This window comes from Hyaena hyaena, unplaced genomic scaffold (genome assembly GCF_003009895.1).
Source record: "Hyaena hyaena isolate Hyena2069 unplaced genomic scaffold, ASM300989v1 scaffold_814, whole genome shotgun sequence".
NCBI lineage: Eukaryota > Metazoa > Chordata > Mammalia > Carnivora > Hyaenidae > Hyaena > Hyaena hyaena.
In genome coordinates, this window is record NW_024081445.1 from 236,941 (window position 1) to 262,587 (window position 25,647).

Sequence of the window (25,647 nt, forward strand, 5' to 3'; positions counted from 1 at the left end):
TGTGAAGTACAATAAAGAGAAACATAATAAAACAAGATATGATTGTAGTTAAAAATTGAAACCTACTTAAATATGCTGAAGTACAGGGTTGGCAACATATAGCATCAGCCACAAATACAATAGATTAAGTAGTTTCAAAGTCATACTGCAGAAAAATGAAGGAATAATATTAAGTGAATAAATAAAATTATGAAATGGACGTATAATATAATCACAGTTTTATGTGAAAAAGCATTCAAAGAATACAGGAGGGAACTTTGCCTAGCCTGACAATGATAAGTATATCTGAAGGTGTTTTTTAATTCAAAAACTTGATACTTTTTAAAATACTTTATTTTCAAATAATCTATAACTAACATTTATTATTTAGGTAGCTGAAAGACAAACTCTTAGCCTTAATAAAAAAGGAAAGGAGAGAGAGAGAGATAGAGAGAGGGAGAAATGACGTTTCTTTCTTTTTTTTTTTAATTTCTGAGAGAGACAGCATTAGCAGGGGAGGGTCAGAGAGAGAGGGAGACACAATCTGAAGCAGGCTCCAGGCTCTGAGCTAGTTGTTAGCACAGAGCTGGACATGGGGCTCGAATCCACAAACCGTGAGATCAAGACCTGAGTCAAAGTCAGACACTTAACCGACTGAGCCACCCAGGAGCCCTAGAAATGACATTTCTTGAATAAATCCATATAAGATACCAGGCAGAGGACCCAATATTTTTCAAACCTCCAGTGCCTCATCATTTTATAGACACATGACTTGACAATGCCAACAGTCACACTGAAAATTCTATCAGCCCATACTGCCTATAGACATTACAGATATAGAACAGTGATATTTTAAATTGAATGATCTATGAACAAAATATATTATCTACAAAATATGTGGCTGGAATTTAAATTTACAAGATTTTACCCCTATAATATAGGAGCCATAGCTAGGAAAGCAAATCATTCACAGGTTATGTATCTTCAAATATGAAGAATAATTTTTGTCAGTTGTAATAACCTATGTGTCCAGAGAAAGGTAAATATAGAGTTTCCACATATATATATGTGGAAGGGCAATATAAAGTAACTGTTAGAATTTCATAAGACAGGTACACCTGGATCCAGTATTCAGCTCTGCGATCGGCTGTGTCATGTTAAGCACATTAGTTAATTTTTTTGAGCTTCATTTTTCTCTTGTGTAAAAATATGTACTTCCTAGCATTAAAGTACATAAAGCATTTAGTATAGTATGCCTGGCACAAAATTACTACTAAATAAATGTGAATTAAAATGAATGTTTGACATGGAAAGAGCCTAAGTGTCCATCAATGGACGAATGGATCAAGAAGATGTGGTTTATCTATACCACGGAATACTACATGGCAATGAGAAACAATGAAATCTGGCCATGTGTAGCAACATGGATGGACCTTGAGGGTGTTATGCTGAGTGAAATAAGTCAGGCAGAGAAGGACAAATATATGTTTGCACGTATAGGAGGATTAGGAGGAACTTAACTGATGAACAAGGGGGAGAAGAAGGGGGAAAATGGTGGGGGAAAGGGAGAGAGGCAAACCATGAGAGACTCTTGAATGCTGACAAAAACTGAGGACTGATGGATGAGGGGAGGAGGGGGGATGGGCATGGAGGAGGGCACTTGTGGGGATGAGCACTGAGTGTTATGTGGAAACTAATTTGACAATAAACTATTTGTAAAAAATAAATAAATAAATAAATAAATAAATAAATAAATAAAATGAATGAATGAGCAATAAATGAATGAAAAAAATAAAATAAAACATGGAAATAAATAAAATGTTATAAGCAAAAGTATAGGCATTGCGTTAAATTTCGGAAGGTATTTAAAATGATATATCTAGTTTTGTGAAGAATCTTCTCCCACCAGTACATTGTCAGTTGCCACAAGGAAAGTTTAATAAAATCAAAACCTTGCTATCTGCTATGAGGAATTTTACTTAATAGTGCCAGAGACCACTTCCTATCAGCAGAGAGAAATGGATGTGTATGCTTCTTCCCACTGTGGAGCAATCTGCCTGCAGCACATGCAGAGAGCATCACTGTTCTGGGGGACTTCTGGATTCCATGGGTAGTAGCTACTCAGTGACCATTACCTGGGTCAAACTGCAAAGAATTCCCAGCCACTGGCATTCATCTGCTCTACCCTGCCATCGCATTTATTTTTTGTTTTTCTCCTTTTTTTTTTTTTTTTTTTGTTTGGAGTACCCCTCTAGCCCTGTGACATGTTTCCCCATCTGTTCATGCAGATGGTGCTATCCAGAGAAGTAAAAAATTCTGGTGTCCCTAAATCTCTCTTGATTCAGTCAGTTCTCTTTAACAGAAAGCAGTGGAGGAAATAAATGAGGAATTGGAAACTGCATTTTAAAGCACAAAAAGGTCATGGCTCAGATAAGGAATAAATTCACGTTCAGTGTCTAGTTTGCACCAAATGTTGTCTGCATAAGTAAGCCCATACCCTGACATTCTTCTGAGCAAAATTGTGTGTGCAACAGCTGACAGCACCTGAAATATGGAATTAAACCTTGCCCTGTCCCTCAACCCTCACCAAATCTTAGCAGTCAGCAACTACACTAATGATCTATGGAAATTTGGCTCCATGTATATTGTACACTTTTTGCTATCCATGTTCACAAAACTGAAGACTTGCAAGGACAAAAAGCTTTTGAAATGAAAGAAGGCTGACACTAAAGAATAGTAATTTGATTTTATGCAATTTTTAAAATACAACAAAAGATGAAATTGAGCCAAGCATCCCACTCATGTTGGAGGAAACAGAAGCCTGAGCATCAATCAAAAAGAACAAAATCACAAATAAAGGAAAAATAACTTTGGAATATAGCCTCTTCCTCATCTAGATGTCTGAGATTTGCATAATAAAATAAACACTAAAACTAAAACCTATCTGGGGTGCCTGGGTGGCTCAGTCAGTTAAGCTTCCAACTCTGGTTCAGGTCATGATCTCACGGTTCCAGCCCTGCATTGGGCTCTGTGCTGACAGCTCGGAGCCTGGAGCCTGCTTCAGATGCTGTGTATCCCTTTCTCTCTGCTCCACCTCTGCTCATATTCTGTCTCTCTTTCCCTCAAAAATAAATAAACATTCAAAAAAAATACTAAAACATATCCAATGACACAGACTAAATTCAGCCTCAGAGGTGATTCCAGAATCCTAACTGTTCTCAAATTGGAATGTCTGGTAATCCATATTATTTGGAACTTGGCCTCTCAGAATAAAATACTACTTGTCTTATGCCTGGAATTTATAAGTTCATTTTCACTCCTGTGTTGATTTCCCCTTCTGTTCTTTCAGTGTGCATCCTTTTCCAGTCCCTGGCCACCCATGCAATTGACACAGACTTTTCATTCTTTCATAGATCAGACCTATTGTTTTTTGTCTCATCCCCTTATCACTGAGTGATGACTGATTGTGCAGAGATTAAGTAACTTAACAAGGATCCATGAACTAACCATTAGTGAATAATTTTAGTGAAGCAGTGAAACATACAATGTTGTCACATACTAAATGGGCTAAGAAAGAGCCAGTTGAGGGTAGGGTGCAATGTTTCTCATTATCACACCATAAACCTCTTTTACATGGGCAGAAGACTGACCCTTCTGTCCCATATATCTAACTTCCCACAGGAAAAAAACAACCCATGGGTTCCAGCCAAAAAGGCTAAAATACTTATGATTTGGGGAAAACATTGTTCTGAGTAACATAAATGCTTCATGGTAGTCAATCCTCACTCCTCAAACTTCTTACCTTGCCTCCTATCACATAGAGAAAACATACCTGTGCACACACATGTGCATACACACACTGAAATATAAACAAGATAGTTCAACCAACATAATGACAGGTTCTATCCTAAACAAAGAGTATATTTCTGTTCTGCAATCAATGAGAAACTATACATATTTTAATCATAAAGTATTTGATAATCATAAAAAAGAACATCTTCCTTGAACTCAGCCATAATGAATTTTTTGAGGTATGTGTCTGAAAAGCAATAGTTCTCTTTAGAAAGTGTTTTCTCACTGACTTATTCTGTGGTAGAAGGCTAATATGGGTCACCTAAATTCCACATTTATACAATTCTCTTCACCTTCACATCTCTGTGTATCTTTTAAGATTCCACAGGGACTGCAAATAATAAGTCAACATAAGAAAATACCACATCAAAGGAAATCTCTACACAGTCAACTCATATCTGCATTTAGTCACAACTTGGGAAACTGAATTCATGACAAATGTTGATCCTGTCTTTGTTTTCAGAATGCCTTCTTATCATCTGTAGAAACTGATATCATCTGAAGCACCATCTCACTGCTAATGTAGTTCTTTCCACTAATAAAGAGAAATGCACATGGTGTCTACTAGGTAGGACAATTGTATTTTTTCACTTCATTAAAACATAATAATCTTTGATAATTGGGTTCTCCATGATACCGATTTGATTTTATGTTTCTCTTTCTTCTTAATTTACCTCAGAATGCAAATCTGTTCTTTAAAAACATTAGATGTGATTTTGCCTGAGTTGCTTGCATTGAGACTGAATGATAAATCAATTTGAGATAAGCCCCCCAGAGACCACAGAAACCTTCTAACTGATAAACAGAGTCAGGTAGTTACATTGATAAGATAGGGAGTGCTGCGGAGAAACTATTACTACTGATTCATTCATGGAGACATTCATTCAACAAATAAATAGTTTTGCTCTGACTCTTCTGAGACAGGCATTGTTCAAGGCACTGGGATACAGCAAGGAAAAAATAGGTTTCTGCTTTAATGGAGATTATCATTTAGTGGAACAAGGCCAATAAGAATAGTGTTAAGAATAAACACTATTTTACTATTTTATTTTTTATTTACTTTACTGTTTACCATTATTATAGTGTTTATAAAAAAAGCATTTAGTTGTAAAGCACATAAAATGCAGAAATGTGATAGAGAGGAAACAGAAATTTGGAGTAAAGCAGCGTTACTTAATTTTTTATTGTGAGCACATAAGTGTGTTCTCTCCTTAGGACCACTGTGCTTTTTTTCTATCTGGAGCACTCATTCCTCAGATCTCTGCCTTTGGTCTTCATAAATAACATCTTGATTCAGATGTCTCCTCAGATAGGACTCCATCCCTCTGCTCTATTACACTTTTATTTTTTATATTTTAAATTTACATCCAAGTTAGCCATCACCCTTTATCAGATCATTCATTCTATTTAATTTTCTTCATGGAATTTATCACAATTTGCAAGCCTCATGTTATAAAATACCTTTTTTTTTTTTTTTTTTTTTTACTGGTGGTTTATATTTTTCCTTTATTTTCTTCCTTAAATAGTTTATTGTCAAACTGGTTTCCATATAACACCCAGTGCTCATCCCAACAAGTGCCCTCCCCCATGGCCATCACTCCCCTGCCCCTCTAGCCCACCCCCATCAGCCCTTAGTTTGTTCTCAGCATACAAGAGTCTCTAATCGTTTGCCTCCCTCCCTCTCCCCAACTATTTTTCCTCTTCTTCTCCCCCATGGTCCTCTGTTAGCTTCCTCCTAATCCACCTATATGTGCAAACATATGGTATCTGTCCTTCTCTGCCTGACTCATTTTGCTCAGCATAACACCCTCTAGTTCCATCCATGTTGCTACACATGGCCAGATTTCATTCTTTCCCATTGCCATGTAGTATTCCGTCGTATAGATAAACCACATCTTCTTGATCCATTCGTCCATTGATGGACACTTAGGCTCCTTCCATGTTTTGGCTATTGTTGAGAGTGCTGCTATGAACATTGGGGTACATGTGCCCCTATGTACCAGCACTCCTGTATCCCTTGGGTAAATTCTTAGCAGTGCCACTGCTGGGTCATAGGGGAGTTCTATTGTTAATTTTTTGAGGAACCTCCATACTGTTTTCCAGAGGGGTTGCACCAGCTTACATTCCCAACAACAGTGCAAGGGGATGCCCGTTTCTCCACATCCTCACCAGCATCTAGAGTCTCCTGATTTGTTCATTTTAGCCACTCTTACCAGTGTGAGGTGGTATCTCAATGTGGATTTGATTTGTATTTCCTTGATGATGAGGGACGCTGAGCATCATTCATGCTCATGGGTCGGAAGAATAAATATTGTTAAAATGTCATTACTACCCAAAGCAATCTACACATTCAATGCAATTCCAGTCAAAATTGCACCAGCATTCTTCTCAACACTAGAACAAACCATCCTAAAGTTTGTGTGGAACCACAAAAGACCCAGAATAGCCAAAGTAATATTGAAGAAGAAAACCAAAACAGGAGGCATCACCATCCCATACTTTAGCCTCTACTACAAAGCTATTATCATCAAGACAATATGGTATTGGCACAAAAACAAACACATAGACCAATGGAATAGAATAGAAAACTCAGAACTGGACCCACAAATGTATGGCCAACTAATCTTTCTTTTTTTTTTAATTGTCCTAATGTTTTATTTATTTCTGAGAGAGAAAGAGACAGCATGAGCCAGGGAGGGTCAGAGAGAGAGGGAGATACAGAATCGGAAGCAGGCACCAGGTTCTGAGCTGGCTGTCAGCACAGAGCCCGATGCGGGACTCAAACCCACAAACCATGAGATCATGACCTGAGCTGAAGTTGGATCCTCAACTGACTGAGCCGCCCAGGAGCCTCATGGCCAACTAATCTTTGACAAAACAGGAAAGAGTATCCAATGGAAAAAAAGACAGCCTCTTTAAGAGATGGTGCTGGGAGGACTGGAAAACAACATGCATAAAAATTAAACTAGATCATTTTCTCACACCATACACAAAAATAAACTCAAAATGGATAAAGGATCTGAATATGAGACATGAAACCATCAAGACCCTAGAAGAGAAAGCAGGAAAAAACCTCCTTGACTTCAACCGCAGCAATTTCGTACTTGACACATCCCCAAAGGCAAGGGAATCAAGAGCAAACATGAACTACTGGGACCTCATCAAGATGAAAAGCTTCTGCACAGCAAAGGAAATAATCCATAAAACTAATAGGCAGCTGAAGGAATAGGAAAAGATAGTTGCAAATAACATATCAGATAAAGGGCAAGTATCCAATATCTATAAGGAACTCATCAAACTCCACACCCAACAAACAAACAAGCCAGTGAAGAAATGGGCAGAAGACATGAACAGACATTTCTCCAAAGAGGACATCCAGATGGCCAACAGACACATGAAATCATGCTCAGCGTCCCTCATCATCAGGGAAATATGTTTCCTTTATTAATGACAAGCTTCTAGAGTTAGGGACTATGTCTGGCTTATTCACTCCTGCAGCCCCATTCCGCACCTAGAGCAATAAGTGCTTGGTTGGCAGGTGATTGGGTGGATTGATACATAAATGGATAAAGGGTTCAGAAATTCACTTGACTACAATGGCCTTGTTTCATGAAACGTAAATTAAAACACTAGTATTTTCTCATGCTTCTTTTGGGTTCACTACACAGACATTCCTAACATTAGGTAGTCACAATGAAAAACAGTAATCAGCTATGATTCTAATGAAAATTCTGAGTTAAGTCTGTGTCTGCTCTGCTATCTCCTAGGCCATGCATTGGGCTGTTCACCTGCATTAAACCTGTTAGAACATGAAGGGCACAAACTCCAGAGTCAGACAGCTTAAATTCTAATCCCAAACTTGACACTTGAAGTTGTGCTACTTTGAACAAGTTACTGGATTTGTCTAGGCCTCAGTTTCCTCTTTTATAAAAATGGAAGTATATGAACTTCTGCCAGATGGGGTTATTTAAAGGTTAGAAGGCACAACATATGCACAGTATGTGATGATATACAGCATATGCTTAATTGATTTTGATGGTTTCAGTTATCCTGGTAACAGGAATAAATATGATCACAACAATTATTTATTACCCACCTATTGCATACTGGCTATTTTGCCTAAGTTACATTATTTAATTCTGATTATATTTCTATAAGTTAAATGATATAGTTTTCAATTTAAAGTTGTTAGGTAACTTTATAAAAAGCCACAAACCTATAAAAAAAAACAAAAACAAACAAACAAACTCCAGGACCAGGCCCTCTTTACTATTCTATCCTACTTTGCTCTTCATCTCATTATTACATATTTTCTCTTCCCACTAACATCCAAGTTTTGAGTCTCGATTTTTGGTTGTCTCTTGTATCTTCATATAACCCCAGTACCTAGCACAGTGTTGGTACATAATAAGGATTTAACACCACCATTCCTTCTTGCCAAATATCATCGGGTACTAATCATGACAGAAAATAGCAGGATAGGTCAAAGTTAGACACATGTGGCAATCTTACAGTGGTAATTAATCTTTACAAAGAAGTTAGTGTGTGCCGAGTACTCTATTAAATGCTCTAGAAATATTTGTTCACTTAATTTCCCCAGTAATCCTATAAGGTGAGTACCCTAAAGCCCTGTATCACTGATAATGGGGCTGAATGTCAGAAAGGTGAAGCACAAATAATTTGTGACAGAGGAAGGAAGCCCTTGAAATGAGGGAGTCAGATCCCAAACCCATGCTCTCGATTTTTGGCAACACTGCTTTCCCTGTGTTTTGTGCCCTCACTATGCAGTGATAGAAAATGCCTCCTGGGATATTGATGCCAGAAGAAGTTTTGGTTTTTATCCTGATTTTTTCAATTTCCCTTAGTTGTCAGACTATTATAGCTGCTAAAATAAAAGTCCTAATTATTTTCTCTATTATGGCTAGTGAGAATAATCCAACATGGAATTAATATCTTCCTCCAAGGATTTATGGCCAGTTAGCATTTTGTTGTCTTTTATTCTGTCCATAAGAATGTAGATAATGGGCTGCTTCTGAGAAGTGAAATAGCTTGAGCATTTCATAATGTGGTGACTGTGATTTGGGTCTTTAAGCTATTATACTGGTTTGGTTTTCAAAAGGAAGGTTTGTTTTATTTGTGACCTCCAGAATAAAAAGATAAGGATATGCTAGAAATCCTCTCTTACTAACCATTTAGCAAATCAAGGCATTAAATTTTTAACCTAAAGTCCTTTAACAAAAATTTTTTCAGGTGATATACTTAGCCTACATAGCTTTTTATCTCCTTTATTATTATTTTTCCTTCTCCATGGGGAATAGGCTGAAAAACACCTCAGGAAATAAATCTTTTTTTTTTTTTTTTACTTATGCCACAAAACAAATATAGATTTTCTTCAGTGTACTCTAGGATCTTCCCCAATAGTCTTATAGACAAAGGCACTTTTCTAGCTGTCTGAAAGTCAGAGGTATGACAAAGTTAGTACTTTGTCTGCTCTCCCTTTCAGGATGAGTATTGATGGTAGTGTTAGGATCAAGTATATGAGTGTAAGAATGACATCTGTGAATCTTTGACATGAAAGTGTACAGGTTACTGTGGTAATCACTTCCCAGATTATGAAGAATTCAGCTTCTTCAACCCAAAAATCAAAAAGCTGGACAGAGTAACTCTAGAGTGGCTTTCAGAGCCTCTAGAAGCCATAAAAGCCATAAAATACTCACTTCTATTAAGGTATTATATCTTTGGCTAATTGAGACTTAATCTAATCTTGAAGTGACTGGTTTTTACTTAGTCTGCAACCAAACTCCACAATATGGCCATATTATTCTGAAAAAGAAAAGAATTTCAAAATTCCTATACCTTAAATTCAAACTGTAGTACAAATTGTCTTTCCTTGAACTTGAGAATTCAAACACATGAAACAAAAATAACTTTCTGCATCTAAATTGGACAAGAGAAAATCCTCCAAGGATAAAGGATGAAAGTAGGGGTGAGGATATTTAATTATACCTGAGGGATATACTATATGTGCTGTATAAATGAAAAGGGTTACAGGGTAGCCAAAAACTGCACAAATCCCCACTATGGAGCCTAATTAAGACTAAAAAAGTAATATTCATTTATTTATAAGTGGTGATTTAGGACAGTCTCACTAGGGGGAGGCTCTTTTTAGGAGCCTTGGAAATTTGGGCTCTCCATCCCTCTTCAATCAAGATTTTCAGTATCTGCTTTTCCTAAGAGTCTTTTGCATCCATCTACCTGGACAGAGTGTATTTTTGCAGAGTCTGAGGAAGTGACTGAGATCATGGGCTTTGAGTTTGATTCTGAGCCTCAAACTAACCAGAAAGATAATTACTCCCCCAACGCTTCAGTATTCTCAACTATAAAATGGAAATGACAGTAGGCTCCTTCACAGGGTTGTTTAATGCAGATAATTCAGGGTGTGACATATAGAAAGTACTTGACACACATTACTACTACGTTCCTACCACTACTACTATCACTAGTAGGTAGTCACTCTCTTAATTAAACAAGTGCTCATTTATATTTGACTTAAAAGGTCTTTGTCTAATTAAAACTCTGACATGCGTTCACTCCTTACAAAGACTATCTAGTCTAACTGTAATTTGCTTATTTGTCAAGCAAGTTTCCAGTGAAAGCTGCCAACAAAATCTGCTGATTTCATGAAATCAGAGTATTACAAAAGTAACTCCAAACGTAACTGGAGAAGACTTTGATGCTGAGGACAATCTGTACCGCTTGAAGGTTGGAATTATGGAAGTCCCTTCTGTTCTTCAGTTTTAACATAAGACAAACAGAAGAAAAAAACCTGTTGCAGTGATATATATATCCAAAAATATACACACATATGTATATGTACACATACATATGTACCTATAAACTGAAACGTGTGCATATTTATACCTATAAATGGAGATAAACACCTGTATACAAGCATATATGTAACAGTTATACTTTTAATAATACACTGGGAAATGTTGTGTTTAAAATTAAATTAAATTAAATTAAAAAATAAAATAAAGCTAAATAATTAATTAAATTAAATTAAATTAAATTAAATTAAATTAAATTAAATTAAAAAGTGAAGATCTGGCTTCTTTCCATGCTGACGGTATTGTTGTGGGCCAGAGAGTTCACTCCCAATGACATCAGGAATATGCAAGTCCTACCTCAAAATGTGCTATGTACAGCAATGTTGTATATAGATATGTTCACGAGCCTATCAATACTGTGTTCCTAACGGTTTTAATGCTTCTTTCCTTTGCAGACAAGGCCCAGTTCAATGGCACTCTTGTGCCTTCAATACAAGATGTATAGAACTGGTTTTTGCCCCACTTTGTAACCCCTGGATTCTCTGGTCATTCTTTTCCCCAGTTCTTTCACATCTTTGGTTTCAGTGCTGCCGCATCTACAGCTGCTATTTGACTGAAATCAGTGGACAGGAGGACAACTAGGGACTCATATGTCTGGCAGTGAACGAGATCCACTGACTACTGGAACATTAGGAATAATAGTTGAGAAGATGCTAGTGGGCAGGCTTTCTTTTCCTCTTTAAGTGTTTTTTATCTAAAAAATAATCTAGATTATTCCTAGAGCTGCTAAATACACACTGCCTCCATGTCTCAAGTCCAAAGAATGGTGTGATCCTGATTCTACTCTTTTCGATTTGGAATGGACTTATTTGCTGATGTCAGTCAGGAAATGATGACTCCAAACAACCAATGACTCCAGCAGCAGCAGCAGCAGCAATAGTAACAGGCCCTGGTATGCAGTTAGGAGTCTGGTGTTCTACTCTGTACTTTGCCATTAACTATGTGATGTTAGACATAGTTCCTTCCCTCTCTGAACCTCTCTCTTCTTGTTTACTAAAACAAGGAGGTGAACTTGAAGATGTCATATATTATTTCTTTTTTTTTTATATAAAGGAAACTTCATTTATTTTTATGTTTTTTTTAATTAATTAATTAATTTATTTATTTATTTATTTATTTCTAGGAGAGAGAGAGAGAGACAGCGTGAGCAGGGGAGGGTCAGAGAGAGAGGGACTCACAGACTGAAACAGGCTCTAGGCTCTGAGCTGGCAGTCAGCACAGAGCCCGACGCGGGGCTCGAACCCACGAACCGCAAGATCATGACCTAAGCGAAAGTCTGACGCTTAACCGACTAAGCCACCCAGGCGCCCCGAAGATGTCATATATTATTTCTAAATAGAGAAAAATAATGAGCCAGAAATCTCTTTAAAATTATTTACAGTTCAGGGTATCTGGGTGGCTCAGTTGGTTAATCATTTGACACTTGATTTCAGCTCAGGTCATGATCTCACAAAGCATATGAAATCAAGCCCCGTATCAGGCTTTGTGCTGACAGCGAAGAGCTTGCTCAGGATTCTCTCCCCTCATCCTGCCCCTCTCCTGCTCGCTCTCCCTCTCTCTCTCTGTCACTCTCAAAATAAGGAAATGAACACTTAAAAATTATTTATTTATAGCTCTTTAGAGTGAATATATTCTATGATTGTATGCATTTTTCCCCCACAGACTTGGAAGAGGTAGATGAAGATGATTTTTCCTTCTTAGAAGGATGAAAAAAATCTAGAGAGCAGGGTGTCACACTCCAGCCATGAGGACTGATATTCTTAATAAAATTTCTGTTTTTCTCCTTGACCAAATGCGATAACTACCTCTATGAAAATGGATTAAAGTAATTAGAAAATCTGAGTAAAACTTGATATTTCAATGTTTGACAGACTATGTTTCAGTGAGGGATGGCTACTTGATTATTTGCTTGTTTAATATCCTTTGGTAAAACTTTAGGAATGTGGGAAGAGGACAAAATTAATAAAATCTTGCCTGTCTGAATTCATTACAAGTTAACATTATCCTTTGCCATTTTCCCAATGACAGAACATACATAGCGGGAGGTGGCTGAATTGCCTTCTGCTTCCTGTTGAAATTTTCTTTAAGAATGTGAACCTTTAATTAGAAATGACATACTTCTGATCTAATGTTTCATATGGGAGGTGTACAGACATATGAAGTCAGGGCCTCCCCCTCACACCAAAAGACAAACAGCTATTTTTAGATGGGTCAGCTATTACTGAAAGACTAAGCCATTCTTTCTATAAGAACAGGCCTAATAAAATCAGCATCAGTACATCTCCAGAGTCATCTATTTAACCAATGAGACTACGAATTGTAACAGCACAACCATAAGACTATAAATTGCCACAATCAGCTTTGCTTGTCACTAAAATATTAAGTAAATTTTAAATGGTAGTCTTGAATTTCATAGCAACGACCACATAGTTCACCTTATATCAAAACCATAAACCATATCCTATATGGGATAAAGACATATACCCCAAATATGTCCCATAATGGCTAAAGAATGATGGTGAGGAGGGGCTTATTGACATGCAAACATGTTGATGATACATCCTTTGTCACAGAAAAATAATTCAAGTCACAAAATAGTATGGAAATGTAAATCCACTTTTATAAAAAACTTCCTATAAACTTGTTTACTAGAAAAGTATATAGAAAACTATAAAGCAAGGTACAGATAGTGTTTATCTCTGGGTGATAGAATTAAAAGTAATTTTATTTTGGGGTGCCTGGGTGGCTCAGTTGGTTGAGCATCCAACTTCAGCTCAGGTCATGATCTCGTGGTTTGTGAGTTCAAACCCCACATCAGGCTCTGTGTGGAAAGCTTGGAGCCTGGAAGCGGCTTTGGATTCTGTGACTCCCTCTCTCTGCCCCTCCCCCACTTGCACTCTGTGTCTCTCTCTCTCTCTCAAAAGTAAATAAACTTTAAAAAAATTAAAAAAAAAAAAAGAGGGGTGCCTGGGTGGCTCAGTCAGTTAAGCATCCGACTTCAGCTCAGGTCATGATCTCATGGTTTGTGAGTTCAAGCCCCATGTCGGGCTCTGTGCTGACAGCTAGCTCAGAGCCTGGAGCCTGTCTTCAGATTCTGTATCTCCCTCTTTCTCTGACCCTCCCATGCTCACATTGTCTCTCTCTCTCTCTCTTTCTCAAAAATAAATAAAACATTAAAAATTTTTAAAAACAGTAATTTTATTTTCACAACTGTATTTTCTAATTTTTTAAATAATAAATATGTACCACCTCCTGATCAGAAATCTTTTGTCTTAGTTATATTTTTGAAGAGGTTTTAATATTTGTTAAAATGCTTATGATATAAATAATATGCAATTCAATTTGGATTCAGATCTTAAGTTTTAATAAAAATATATATTATATTAAAAACAAACATCATCATTTGATAATTCAGGTTTTCTTGTATACCAGAATGTAATGATTTTGGTTTCGATTTCTTAATTAATCAGATATTTTCAAGGAGACAAAATAATTGCTAAGTTACTGAAATATCATGTTAAATGTTTATGTATGCATAAAAGGTGGGAGTATATATACCTAATATATACCATACATTAGCAAAATCATAGGAATATGGAATTTGGGTGCTAGAATAAAATTTAGAAATCATATGAGTAATTGTAAGAACCATTAATTGTAAGACAAGGCCTCCTAATTTTCTGATTAATGTAATTACTCATTTACTTTTGAAATCCAACAAATATCTCCTATTGTAAGTAAATAACAATCTAAATTCTATCTAACATTTTTTATAATGCCAACATCAGATTAAACCTGGTGTTTACCTGGTAGGGGGTTGCTGGATTTCCTAACAGAAATCCTATATTTTCTATATCATTTTTCCTTGAACTGTTCTAAAAATGATTTGATTGGGCCAATCTTATTTGAGAATAATATATAATCTGTTTGAAATATTTTCTTCATAAGTTGCTAGGAATTCTTCTGTCTCATCAACTGGAAAGTCATTTGTCACCAATTATCCAGCTGGGTTACTCCTGAGAAAATATTCTTCCTCCTCCAGCTATATTTCCTGACAGAAATCTCTAAATAGCATTGTTAAAGACAAGAGGTATTTGATTTTACAATCAAATTGGTGAAACTGAGTTATCAACCAGTCAAGAATGAAGGTGAGAATCTATATTCAAAGATTTCATTATTCTTTAGCCACAAACTATAAATTTAAGTTTCAAAAAGGCATTATTCATAACTTTTGTTAATCATTCCTGTATATCAAAGGTCTTTAAATAAGTTGAGAAAATGGATACACATGATAGGACATTAGGAAAGTAAAGGAAAGACTTTTTAAAAGAAACTGCACAACGCTTGATTAAATGAAAATTAATTAGTGCAAGCTACAAATGAATCACTGGGTTGGGGCTACAAAGCAGCTTTTATTTATTTATTCATTTTTTGTGTTTATTTATTTTGAGAGAGAGAGAGAGAAGGGGGGAGAGAGGGAGGGAGAGAGAGAGAGAGAGAGAGAGAGAGAAACAAGCAGGGAAGAGGTAGAGAGAAGGAGAGACAGAATCCTAAGCAGGATCTGCATCATCAGTGCAGAGCCCTATGCAGGGCTCAAACTCACCAACCACAAAATCATGACCTGAGCCAAGATCAATAGTCAGGTGCTTAACCAACTACACCACTCAGGTGCCCCCAGGGCAGCTTTTAAAGGCTGCTGTGCCAATTGGGTCTGAAGCCAGGCATCCACTTACCTTGCTCTAGATCTCATGCTGCCAAATGCTATACATTTTTTTTAGTGGTTCCCTTTTACACTGTAGATTTCCCCAGGCTAGACCTTTCTCATTGCCTCAAGTCCACTTGATCACTGCCACTTTTCCTGCTCTACACCATGGACCTGGTGTCCTACTTTGCTGAATTGTGAAACGACACCTAAGGTAATTATACAGTATGAAATGACTGCCTTGATATGCAAAGCCTCCCTTGCGCCAGCCTTCAAACATCCCTACTTATTCACTATCCCTTACTTCAAATATCCTATTTATTCATTAAAGAGTAGCTCTGAACACTTATTATCTACCAGTTACTATGCTACTCCAAATATCTAATTTCATTTTCTAGTCTGTTAGATTATATATTCCTTAAGATTCATTAATTATTGATTTAGAGGATGACAGGTTATAAAAACTCGCATAGTACAGGTATCATCTAATTTACCCCTCTGCTTTATATACAAAGGAATTAAACCTGGATAAGAACTCAAGGTTTAAAGAGAAGTTTGTTATAAAAGTCTAAACTAAAAGCTAAGTTTCATTCATTATGCTTTGTTAAGGAAGTTGGTTGCATTGCCCACTTATATCCATTTATGTGTCAGCATTAAAACTTTGTTCTCTGAACCTGTAATAGCTTACCAACCTCTAATAATTATCAACCAGAAGAACATTGGGATAATGGAAAGTAAACTGTTAATCTGTGCTTTTGGTGATGGGGAACCAGAAATCCAATCAGAATGAGAACTGTTAAAATCTAATCTATAACAGTAGCACCTAAAATATTCTCCATATTTTCTAATTCTCAGTCTCCATTTTCTGAGCTCTTTAAAGCCACTGTACCTTAATGCAAGCCTGCTGAGCAGCTGGTGTACTATCCTCAGAGCTCCTGATCTTCAAACACAATGTATCAGTATGAGTGCATTCAGAGTTCTTGCTGTATACAATCAGATGCAAAGGGCCACTCATGCAGGACAACTGATTTCATAAGGAGGTTATCAAGGTTTTAACTGAAGGGTTTTGACCACTCCTTCCAGGATTATGGATTAACCTGGTTGTCTATGGTCATTAATCCCACCCTCTCTGAGCCACATATCCTTTGAGATGAGCTGAACTCATTTTCAGAAAAACCTCCTGAAAGTAAATAAATGTATAGATGATTCCCTACCTCCAAGAGATCAAAATATAATTTCTTGGCTACAGACTTTTAAATCCTGAATGATATTTCCTGGATATTAGAACCAGATATTTCCTGGTCTCTGAAACATAACATTTGTCCTTTTCCAAATTTTATCACAAAATTTTTCAAACCTACAGAAAAATTGAAAGAGCAGCATAGTGAACAGCTACATACCAATGATAAAATTAAACAAGCATTACTCTTTTGCATATTACTTTCTGCTTTCTATGTTTTACTACCTGAACATTTCACTAAAGAAAATCCTACAAGTGAAGTGTACTCAGATCCTCTGAATGCTCTCCTCTCCACCTCCCTTGTGCCTGCCAATATGTGTGTGGATCTCAACGGGAGAGGAGTTTTAGGGTAAATAGGAAAAGTGACTATATACAGTGAAATGAACCCTACCATGGTAATTTTAACTGAATTCCTTTTACTTATATATTGCAAATGAACCTCCTGGAGTTGAGAAGGGAGCATGTGGTGTACATTAAACTTCTAGCCATGAAACAAATCATTCTATTATTTATCAGTAAAGACTGGAATAGGATACTTGTAAATATCCTGAAAAATGTGTTATCAATTTCAAAGTCAGAATTAACTATACAACTGATAGAACAATTACAATTCATGTGCCTTCTCTGTCTAGTAGTGTTAATTTCATGCATGTCAGATGTGTTTGACACCTCTTGTTGGAAGAGGGGATAAGAGAAAGATGATTTCCTATTGTTGTGAGTTTGAGTTACAGCAATGTCTTACGGTCTCAATGATAAGCCTGAGCAATCATCAATGTTTTTGTCTGAGTATAAATGACATAAAGAAGCCATATTTATCATCTGTATTGGTCCTCTCTTTTCCTTCTCAATTCCAAAGACATCTTGATTGTTGATTTTCCCATCCATTCAACTTTGCTATGTGAATTCAGAATTGACAGACAACCTTTACTGAGCATGTTTATGGTGTAGATGCTTTCTCAGTGCTGGGTATACAAAGGAGAATACAACTTGTTCTCTGCTTTCAAGGTGAGTGTTCCAAGGAAATGGGAAGAGTTAAGGTAATTTCTGCCTGATTGCACAATTAAGTGGTTTGCTGGACAAATGCCTCCAGCACTAGGTCTGGTCCTTTGCCAGAACTTGTCACTTGCCAGTCCTCCCCCTCATTTACTGCTGAGTAGGTAATGCTATTTCTACGCTTCCTTCATCCTTCTTCAGGATTCTGACCACGCTCTGTGCGTAACTCTTAAAAAGTGAAAAACCTCTTTTCATCCCCCATCTTCCCCACGCCTGCATGGTCACCCTCTCATCAAAGTCTTTGTGACACCTAATTTGTTTTAAAGTTTATTTATTTATTTATTTTGAGAGAGAGAGAGAGTGAGTGAGAGTGAGCGAGCGAGCAGGGCTGGAGCAGAGAGAGAGGGAGAGAGAATCCCAAGAAGGCTCCACAGTGGCAGCACAAAACTCCAGTGGGACTCAAACCCACAAACTGTGAGATCATGACCTGAGCCAAAATCAAGAGTTGGTTGCTTAACCAACTAAGCCACCCAAGCACTCTACACCAAATGTTTTATAGTTCAATCCAAGTGGTAAATGTAGCAAAATGTATCTGCTAACAGAGTTCTTTCCATTAGAGCTTTCAAAGTCCACCACTTTCGTAGAATCTTTGCAGACACTGCCCGTCAATTTATCTCTCTGCTGTTACTCTATTTTGTATGGCATGCATGTGAACACTGCCCATATCCAGTCCATCTTCTTACCTCTCGTGGCTGACAGACTACAGACATGCTCCCTCTGTGCCTCACCCTTATCCACTCTCCTTTGATAGCCAAATGCCACTTAGTCTAAAAAATATGATCAGCAAAGAGGCTGGTTCATAAGGACCCAAACACTGTCAGACACACTGAATATGCCAGATAATGAAAACAAAACATAACAGATAAGAAAAATGTGGAAGTGAGAAGCATTCCCAATGTAGTGATTAAGAGCTGTGGCTAGGAACTTGGATCTGAGTTCAAATCTCATCTTCATAGCTTACTTTCTTTGAGATTTTAGGCAAGTTGTATCAGCTTCAGTTCAGCTTCAGTTTCCTTATTTGAAAAGAAAAATCATAACAGTTTCTAAATCATGAAGTTGTTGTAAGGATTAACTATAATAATGCATGGAAAGCACTGATGCTGTAACTCAACATCTGACCACTAACCCCTAATAAATGAATAATACAATTGTTGCTACCATCAAAATTATGATAAGGTAACCACACATTTATGTAAACCATAATAGATCAGAGAAAATCGAACATTTAAGGATTTGGAGCGTCTTCAAAATAATGCAAAAGAATCATTTATATTGTAATAATGTAGTTCTTCAGATAGATATCTTTTTTCCCCATTTTCTTTCAGGAAACCACCTATTGATTTCAATACAAAAATAAACTTTAAATGGAGAAACTTTTAGTTTGTAATTCACCCTCACGTATAGAGTAGAGCATCACAACTGCTTACTGACATAAAAGTTCATTACTAGTAAACATGAGGTAACAACTTTATTTATTTGCAAATCTGATTACTCCTTGGAAGGTGAGAGGACACAAAAAGCCTTCCTGTCATCAGAGAACCAGACCCAGTTCATGCAGCTTAGGAGAAATTTATGAAATTCAGCATTTCTATTTTTTTCCATTTTAATAAAACCATATATCCCAGCTATTTTGATTGCTTATCCTTACTCCTTAAAGAAAGCAGCTTTAGGATCAGCAGTTGATGTTAGAAGATAATTCAGAAAAACTTATTCTTAGCTACAGCTAAGTCCCTTTGTATACATGCTCCCCTAAGCTCTCAGATATCTACAGGATAGGAGATTTAACTACTTATCATAGAACCAAAGGAGGAATAAGGAAAACAGCACAATATTCCCCTCCAATAAAAATCAATAATGATTTCATTCAGGAAAAGTTCAATTTTGAAATGGACACTACAGACCTGAGGCCATAAAGAACGGTCCCATCTGGATGCAGGCGGATCATGCGGTTCTTGACAGTCACTCCGTGCACAAATGACTTCTTATCATTCAGAAAGTAGGTATCAGGCACCCAGAGCTGGTCTGCTACTCTATTGTCCAGAGTCAAGTTTAAAGGTATTACATTATAGGACAGCCTCTTATCTCTCCAGGCTTGCTGAAAGTACATTGTCAAGGTATAATCCTGTGAATATGAAAAGAAAATGGTTATTTTATACCCAAACATACTTGGGAGAAAGGCAAACACTTTAATATTCATAAGAAAAGAAAATATATACAGCCACACCCCAGAAACATATACTATTCACATACAGGCAAGTATTAATTTATTAAACCCATTCCTAACGAACACTTACTATGTGTCAGGCACCACGCTAGGCACTGTAAACACAGAAGTGAAAAGAGCATATCCTGGTAAGATTTATTATCTATTTTGCCCAGGAAGATAGATGGTAATGAATAATTACTTAGTCCATCAATGAGAATCCTAACCTGTCTAATCAATGTGGATTTCCCAGGAGAGGTAACATTTACAATAAGAAGATTTGTGTAGCTTCTCAGCTATCTAAACAATATTAACTCAGTATTTCATGAGAATTTTAATCCCCAGATACTAAATCATCAGGCCAGGCTCTTAGCTTTTGAGAAACAATGGGTTGCTATAAAGTGAGCACTGGTCTTGGAGTCTTAGCTCCAGTATTTCTCAATTGTTCTAGCATGTTAATTTACACAACTTCTTTTTGCTTAAGTTCCATGAACTATAAATGGGGCTTTCACTACATACCTGATCTACACAGATTATGACCATTACATGTATAACTCAAATGCAATTTGTAAACTATAAATACTTATATATTATGAATAAAGCATTTATTGTGCATGTTTTATCCATTAGAGGCCTATGGGCACAATGTAATTGGTCTCTCATCCCCATCTGAATGACTTAATGAAAGACCAAATATTCATTGGAAAGGATAATTACCATTTTATCTTAAAATCAGTTCACAGTGCCCTAACTTGAGGGCCTTTGTAAAAGAACAAAACAAACAAACAAACAAAAACCCAGAATCCTGTATTAATCACCTCTGCAACCTGAAAGCTAGCACAATCCTAGGGCACAAATGGTGAATGAATGAATGAATGAATGAATACCCAGTAAGGTATACCTATGGGATTTCTGCACATATTTGTATACTTTGTGGAAAAGATACCAACTCAATCTCTGTGAAGTCCCTGAATTCTTCCAACCCTTATTGAGATTTATACATCCTAATTTGGTTATTGAGGAATACAACTTATAAGATATTATCTGCTAAAAACATTGAACAGTTTTAATAGGAAAAGTATAATCCTTCTGAAAAAAAATTAAATGCCTTTCCTTCTTTCACAAATATACAAGTTTTGATCTTATTCAGAAGTCAACACATGCTTGACTTCTGAATGAGAAGTATAGAATCAACCTTCTATTCTACAAAAGATATATTAATATTCTCAAGTTATTTCAAATAATTGTCAATGAAATTTCCTTTAGTGGATCACTTTAGTCAGTGCTCTGAACTTCTTAGAAGCACTTTGCTTCTGTAAAATTTAGAATGAGATTCTCTAAAATAGCTTCTTGAGTTATAGTAAAAGCAACCTTGTAGACTTATGAATTACATAACTAGAATACACAAAAAGGAACAGAGGCACTTTTTGCATGAGTCTATGTTACAGCCTAATAAGTAGGACATAAACAAAATAGGCAATTTATATGGTGCTTAAGAGGTAACATTTTGTGATTTCCAATTCTTAGAGATAAAATTGAATGTTTGATGATTATCTTATTAGACAATAAAGCTATTTATGCTTCTTTCATAATAAACCTTGTTGAGATTTAGAGGAGATAATACTGTTTGGAAGGTGCTCAGTCAGCTGAGATGCATTTGAACACAGATCAATTCTGTGTTCTCTTTTGGGCTAAATAGATGGTACTACTGTGAAATCCAGTGTCATGTGCTAATTCCTGTTATTTGTCAGCAAGGCAAAGCCCGCTAAGAAATGCACCCAGATAGACCCTAGTAATTCTGCTAACTGCCACAACAATTTTCATTTCATTTATTTTCAAATGACACATCATAGCACTGTCACGAATAGAAGAAACTCCTGAATCTAAATACATGTTATTGGACTTAAGAAGAGTTGTTCTATGTTCCACCCTCTCTCCTAAGCCTTTATCCACCCAAGATAAACCCTCAACTTTCACATAAAAGATATATCCTTTACATTTAACAATCCTATCTTTTGAAAACTGTCTCCCAATTGGTTTATTCGAACTTAAAAAATGTAAAAACCACACACAAAAAAAACAAAAAAACAGAAACAAACCATTTTGTTTGTTCCTCAACCCATGACATCACCATGCAAGGATGATTTAGATAATCACAACTAAAACTAATTGACTTCAAATGCTGAACAACATGCAGAAAGCCTATGACAGGCTCTCTCTCCCACTAATCACAACTAAATACACTGGAAAGAATAAAAATAAATAAATACAGCTACCTAAGGACCATGCAAAGTAAGAAAGGTATGTAGACTGTGGAGGGAATCAAAATGTGAAGAAAACCATCCAATAGTGAGTTTATTGTTTGCTTCATTTTTTCTCCCTCTTTTATCTCATTAAATGCGCGCGCACACACACACACACACACACACACACACACACATACCAAAATGCAAATAAATGGAGAGATATACCATGTTTCCAGATTTGAAAAGTATTGTTAAGAAATCAATTCTCACCAAACTGATTTATAGATTAAATTCAATCCCAACCAATATATGAGCAGGATTTTTTCTAGATATGCACAAGCTGATTCTAAAATTTATACAGAGAGCAAAGAAATGAGAATAGATGAAACAATTTTGAAAGGAAAGAACAAAATTGGAGAACTTACTGATTTCAAGACTTACTATTAAGCAAACCATGGGTGGTACTGTACTATTGATAGAAACATAGATCAATAAAATAGAAGAATCTAAAAATAAACTCACACAAATATGCTTAGTAATTTCTAACAAGGATGCAAAGGCAGTCGGTTGGAGAAAGCATAATCTTTTTGAAAACAGTATGGATTAACAGGAACATCTGTATGTAGGTAAATAAATAAGAACCTCACGCATACTTTACACCTTACATAAAAATTAACTCAAAATGGGGCACAGACTTGAATGTAAAATGTAAAACTATAAAACTAAGAGAAGAAAACATAAGAGAAATTCTCTGTGACTTTGAATTGGGCAAAGACTTTGATACCAACCTATAAGCACAAGCAATAAAACAAAAGGCTGTAAATTGGCCCTCAACAAAATTTAAAAGGTATGTTCCATGAAAAATACTATTCAGAGAGTAAGAATAAAAACCACAGATTGGGAGAAGATATTTGGGAGAAGATATATTCTCAAAACTCAAAAAAAAGCCCCATTAAAAATAGGCAACCACATGAAGTGATGCAAAGTATCATTAGTCATCATGAAAAATCAAATTGAAAACTAAAGGGAGAGCCTACTACATACCCATTAGGAAAGTGAAAACAAAAACATCAAAAAAACCTGCCAATTCCAAACACAGAGCAATTGAAAATCTTACATACTGCAGATGGGAATACAAATTATCAGCCATGTAGACAACAGTTGGACAGTTTCTTGTAAAGTTAACATACATTTCACAAGTGACTTAGTAATCTTACTCCTGTGTGCAAATATTTACAGCAGCTCTATATTAATTGTCAAAACTGAAAGCCATCTGGATGAATGCTCTTCAGTTGTTGAAGAGATAAACTGCTACATCCATGAAACAGAATACAACTCAGTGATAAGAAAGAACAAACTTTCTGTATATGCAACATCATCGATGTTAATCAAATACAGAATGTTAAGTACAAAAAGCCAGATTCAAAAGGATACATATTATATGATGCCATTTATACAACATTCTATAAAAGGTAAAACTATAGGGACAAAGAAAAGATTAGTAATTCTGTGGAATTTAAGTTGGAGGAGAGGTTGACTACAGAAGGCCAGCATGAAGGAATGATGTAGGGTAATAGAACTGCCCTGCATCCTGATTGCAGTGGTGGTTACATGACTAGGCATTTGTCAAAACTCATAGAACTCAGAATGAGTGCATTTTTATATAGGTAAATTTTAAAAATTAAAAATTAATACTGCTTCATCAAACATGGTCTGTGAACACACAGGTTCATATCCTACAACTTTTCAGTTCCTCTGTTGTGACCTTGGGTGAATCATCTCATGTTTCTGCACCTGCTTTCTACGCAGAACAACTTTAAATTTAATTAACACAGAAGGTGGAGTAAACAAAACTAAGAAATTAAACTTCTTTGACATCTGTGGGAAAAACAGACTAATGCTACAAAACAAGTCTCCTCTTTGCATACTCAGAGACAAACAGCCCCATCAGGATGGCCTGACAAGACTCCCACTAAATGGATATAGGCTCACAGTTCCTCATTGGTACAATAAGGCAGTTGGACTACACAGCCCCCAAGACTGCTTCTAGAAATAAAATAATTCCATTCTAAGAAATGCTTTGCTGAGTGTGTTCAAACACATTGTCACGTTAAAATCTTCTAAATGTCTAAACATTTCTTATATTTGTGTTTTGTTACTTTTGTCATTTGTTTTCTAATACCATGATTCAAACTTTTCCTGTTTCTTTGATTTAGTCTTCTAGAAAATATATAGTATGAAATAATTTGCATATTTCTTATCTGTTTTAAGTTTATTATTTTGTGAGTTGCCTGTTCGAGCTTTTTGAATATTTTTCTGCTTGAGTGTTACCTCCTGCTATTGGATATTTTGAGACAGATATACAGATATAGATATAGATAGATAACATAGGTATAGATATAGATAAAGTATTCTTATTTTGCTTATTTTCTTTTAAATTTCTTTTTGTATTTATTTTAAGTTTATATTTTTAAACACATTAGTACAGAGAGTTTCACACAACTCCCTCTAAAATTAGCATTTTACAAAACCATAGAATAATATCAAACTAATGTATTAACATTAATGCAATACTATTAACTAAACTACAGACCTTATTAGAATACCACCCATTTATTCACTAATCACCATTTACTGTTCCAGGATCCAATCCAAGATCCCACCTTGCATTTATTTTATGCTCTTTAGCTGCTTTCAATCTGTGACAATTCCTCTTTGATGATGTTAATGTTTTTGAAGAGTAGTGGTTAGTTATTTTGTTAAATGTCTCTCAGGGTTTGTCTGATGCATGCTTATGATTAGATTATCCAAAAAGTTTGGGCAAGAATATTGCCAAAGAAGCATTGTACTCATCATATAAGGGGCACATGATGTCAATATATCTCATTACTGGTGATATTAATCTTAAACAGTTAATTAAGCCTGTATCTGCCAGGCTTCTCTGCTGTGAAGTTACTATTTTCCTTTGTAATTAATAAGCATCTTGGGGTAGATACTTTAGAACTGTGAAACCAGGAAGACTATTAGGCTGAACTCGATAATCACTGTATACCTTCCCCCACCTCTTTTTCCTTTTTTTTTTTTTTTTGCACGCTTTCCTAATTTCTATTCTCTACATTCTCCTCAACTGAATTGATGTACCTAATCCGTTCACAATACTTAACTATTAATAAGACAAACCAAAAGAAATAAATAACAATATAAGGCATTTCAAGTGTTTTATTATTAAATAATGAGAACTATATTCTTTTTTTTTTTTTTAATGTTTTATTTATTTCTAGGAGAGAGAGAGAGAGACAGCGCGCGCAGGGGAGGGTCAGAGAGAGAGGGAGACACAGACTCTGAAACAGTCTCCAGGCTCTGAGCTGGCAGTCAGCACAGAGCCCGAATCGGGGCTCGAACCCACGAACCGCGAGATCATGACCTAGGCGAAAGTCGGACGCTTAACCGACTAAGCCACCCAGGTGCCCCGAGAACTATAT

General features: G+C 36.1%; 1 protein-coding gene across 5 annotated transcripts in view; it reads right to left on the reverse strand.

Moving 5' to 3' along the window:
- Nucleotides 1-25,647, reverse strand: part of LOC120221789 (gamma-aminobutyric acid receptor subunit beta-2-like) — a 126,884-nt gene that overhangs the window by 19,939 nt on the left and 81,298 nt on the right. For 3 of the 5 annotated variants that reach the window (XM_039219364.1, XM_039219365.1, XM_039219366.1), the window contains exon 5: nt 19,618-19,838. In XM_039219364.1, coding sequence (XP_039075295.1) covers nt 19,618-19,838 — 221 coding nt within the window. Of the gene's footprint in view, nt 1-16,542; nt 16,604-18,639; nt 18,730-19,617; nt 19,839-25,647 lie in introns of those variants that run through there. The other 2 variants (XM_039219368.1, XM_039219367.1) reach the window with 2 other exon arrangements.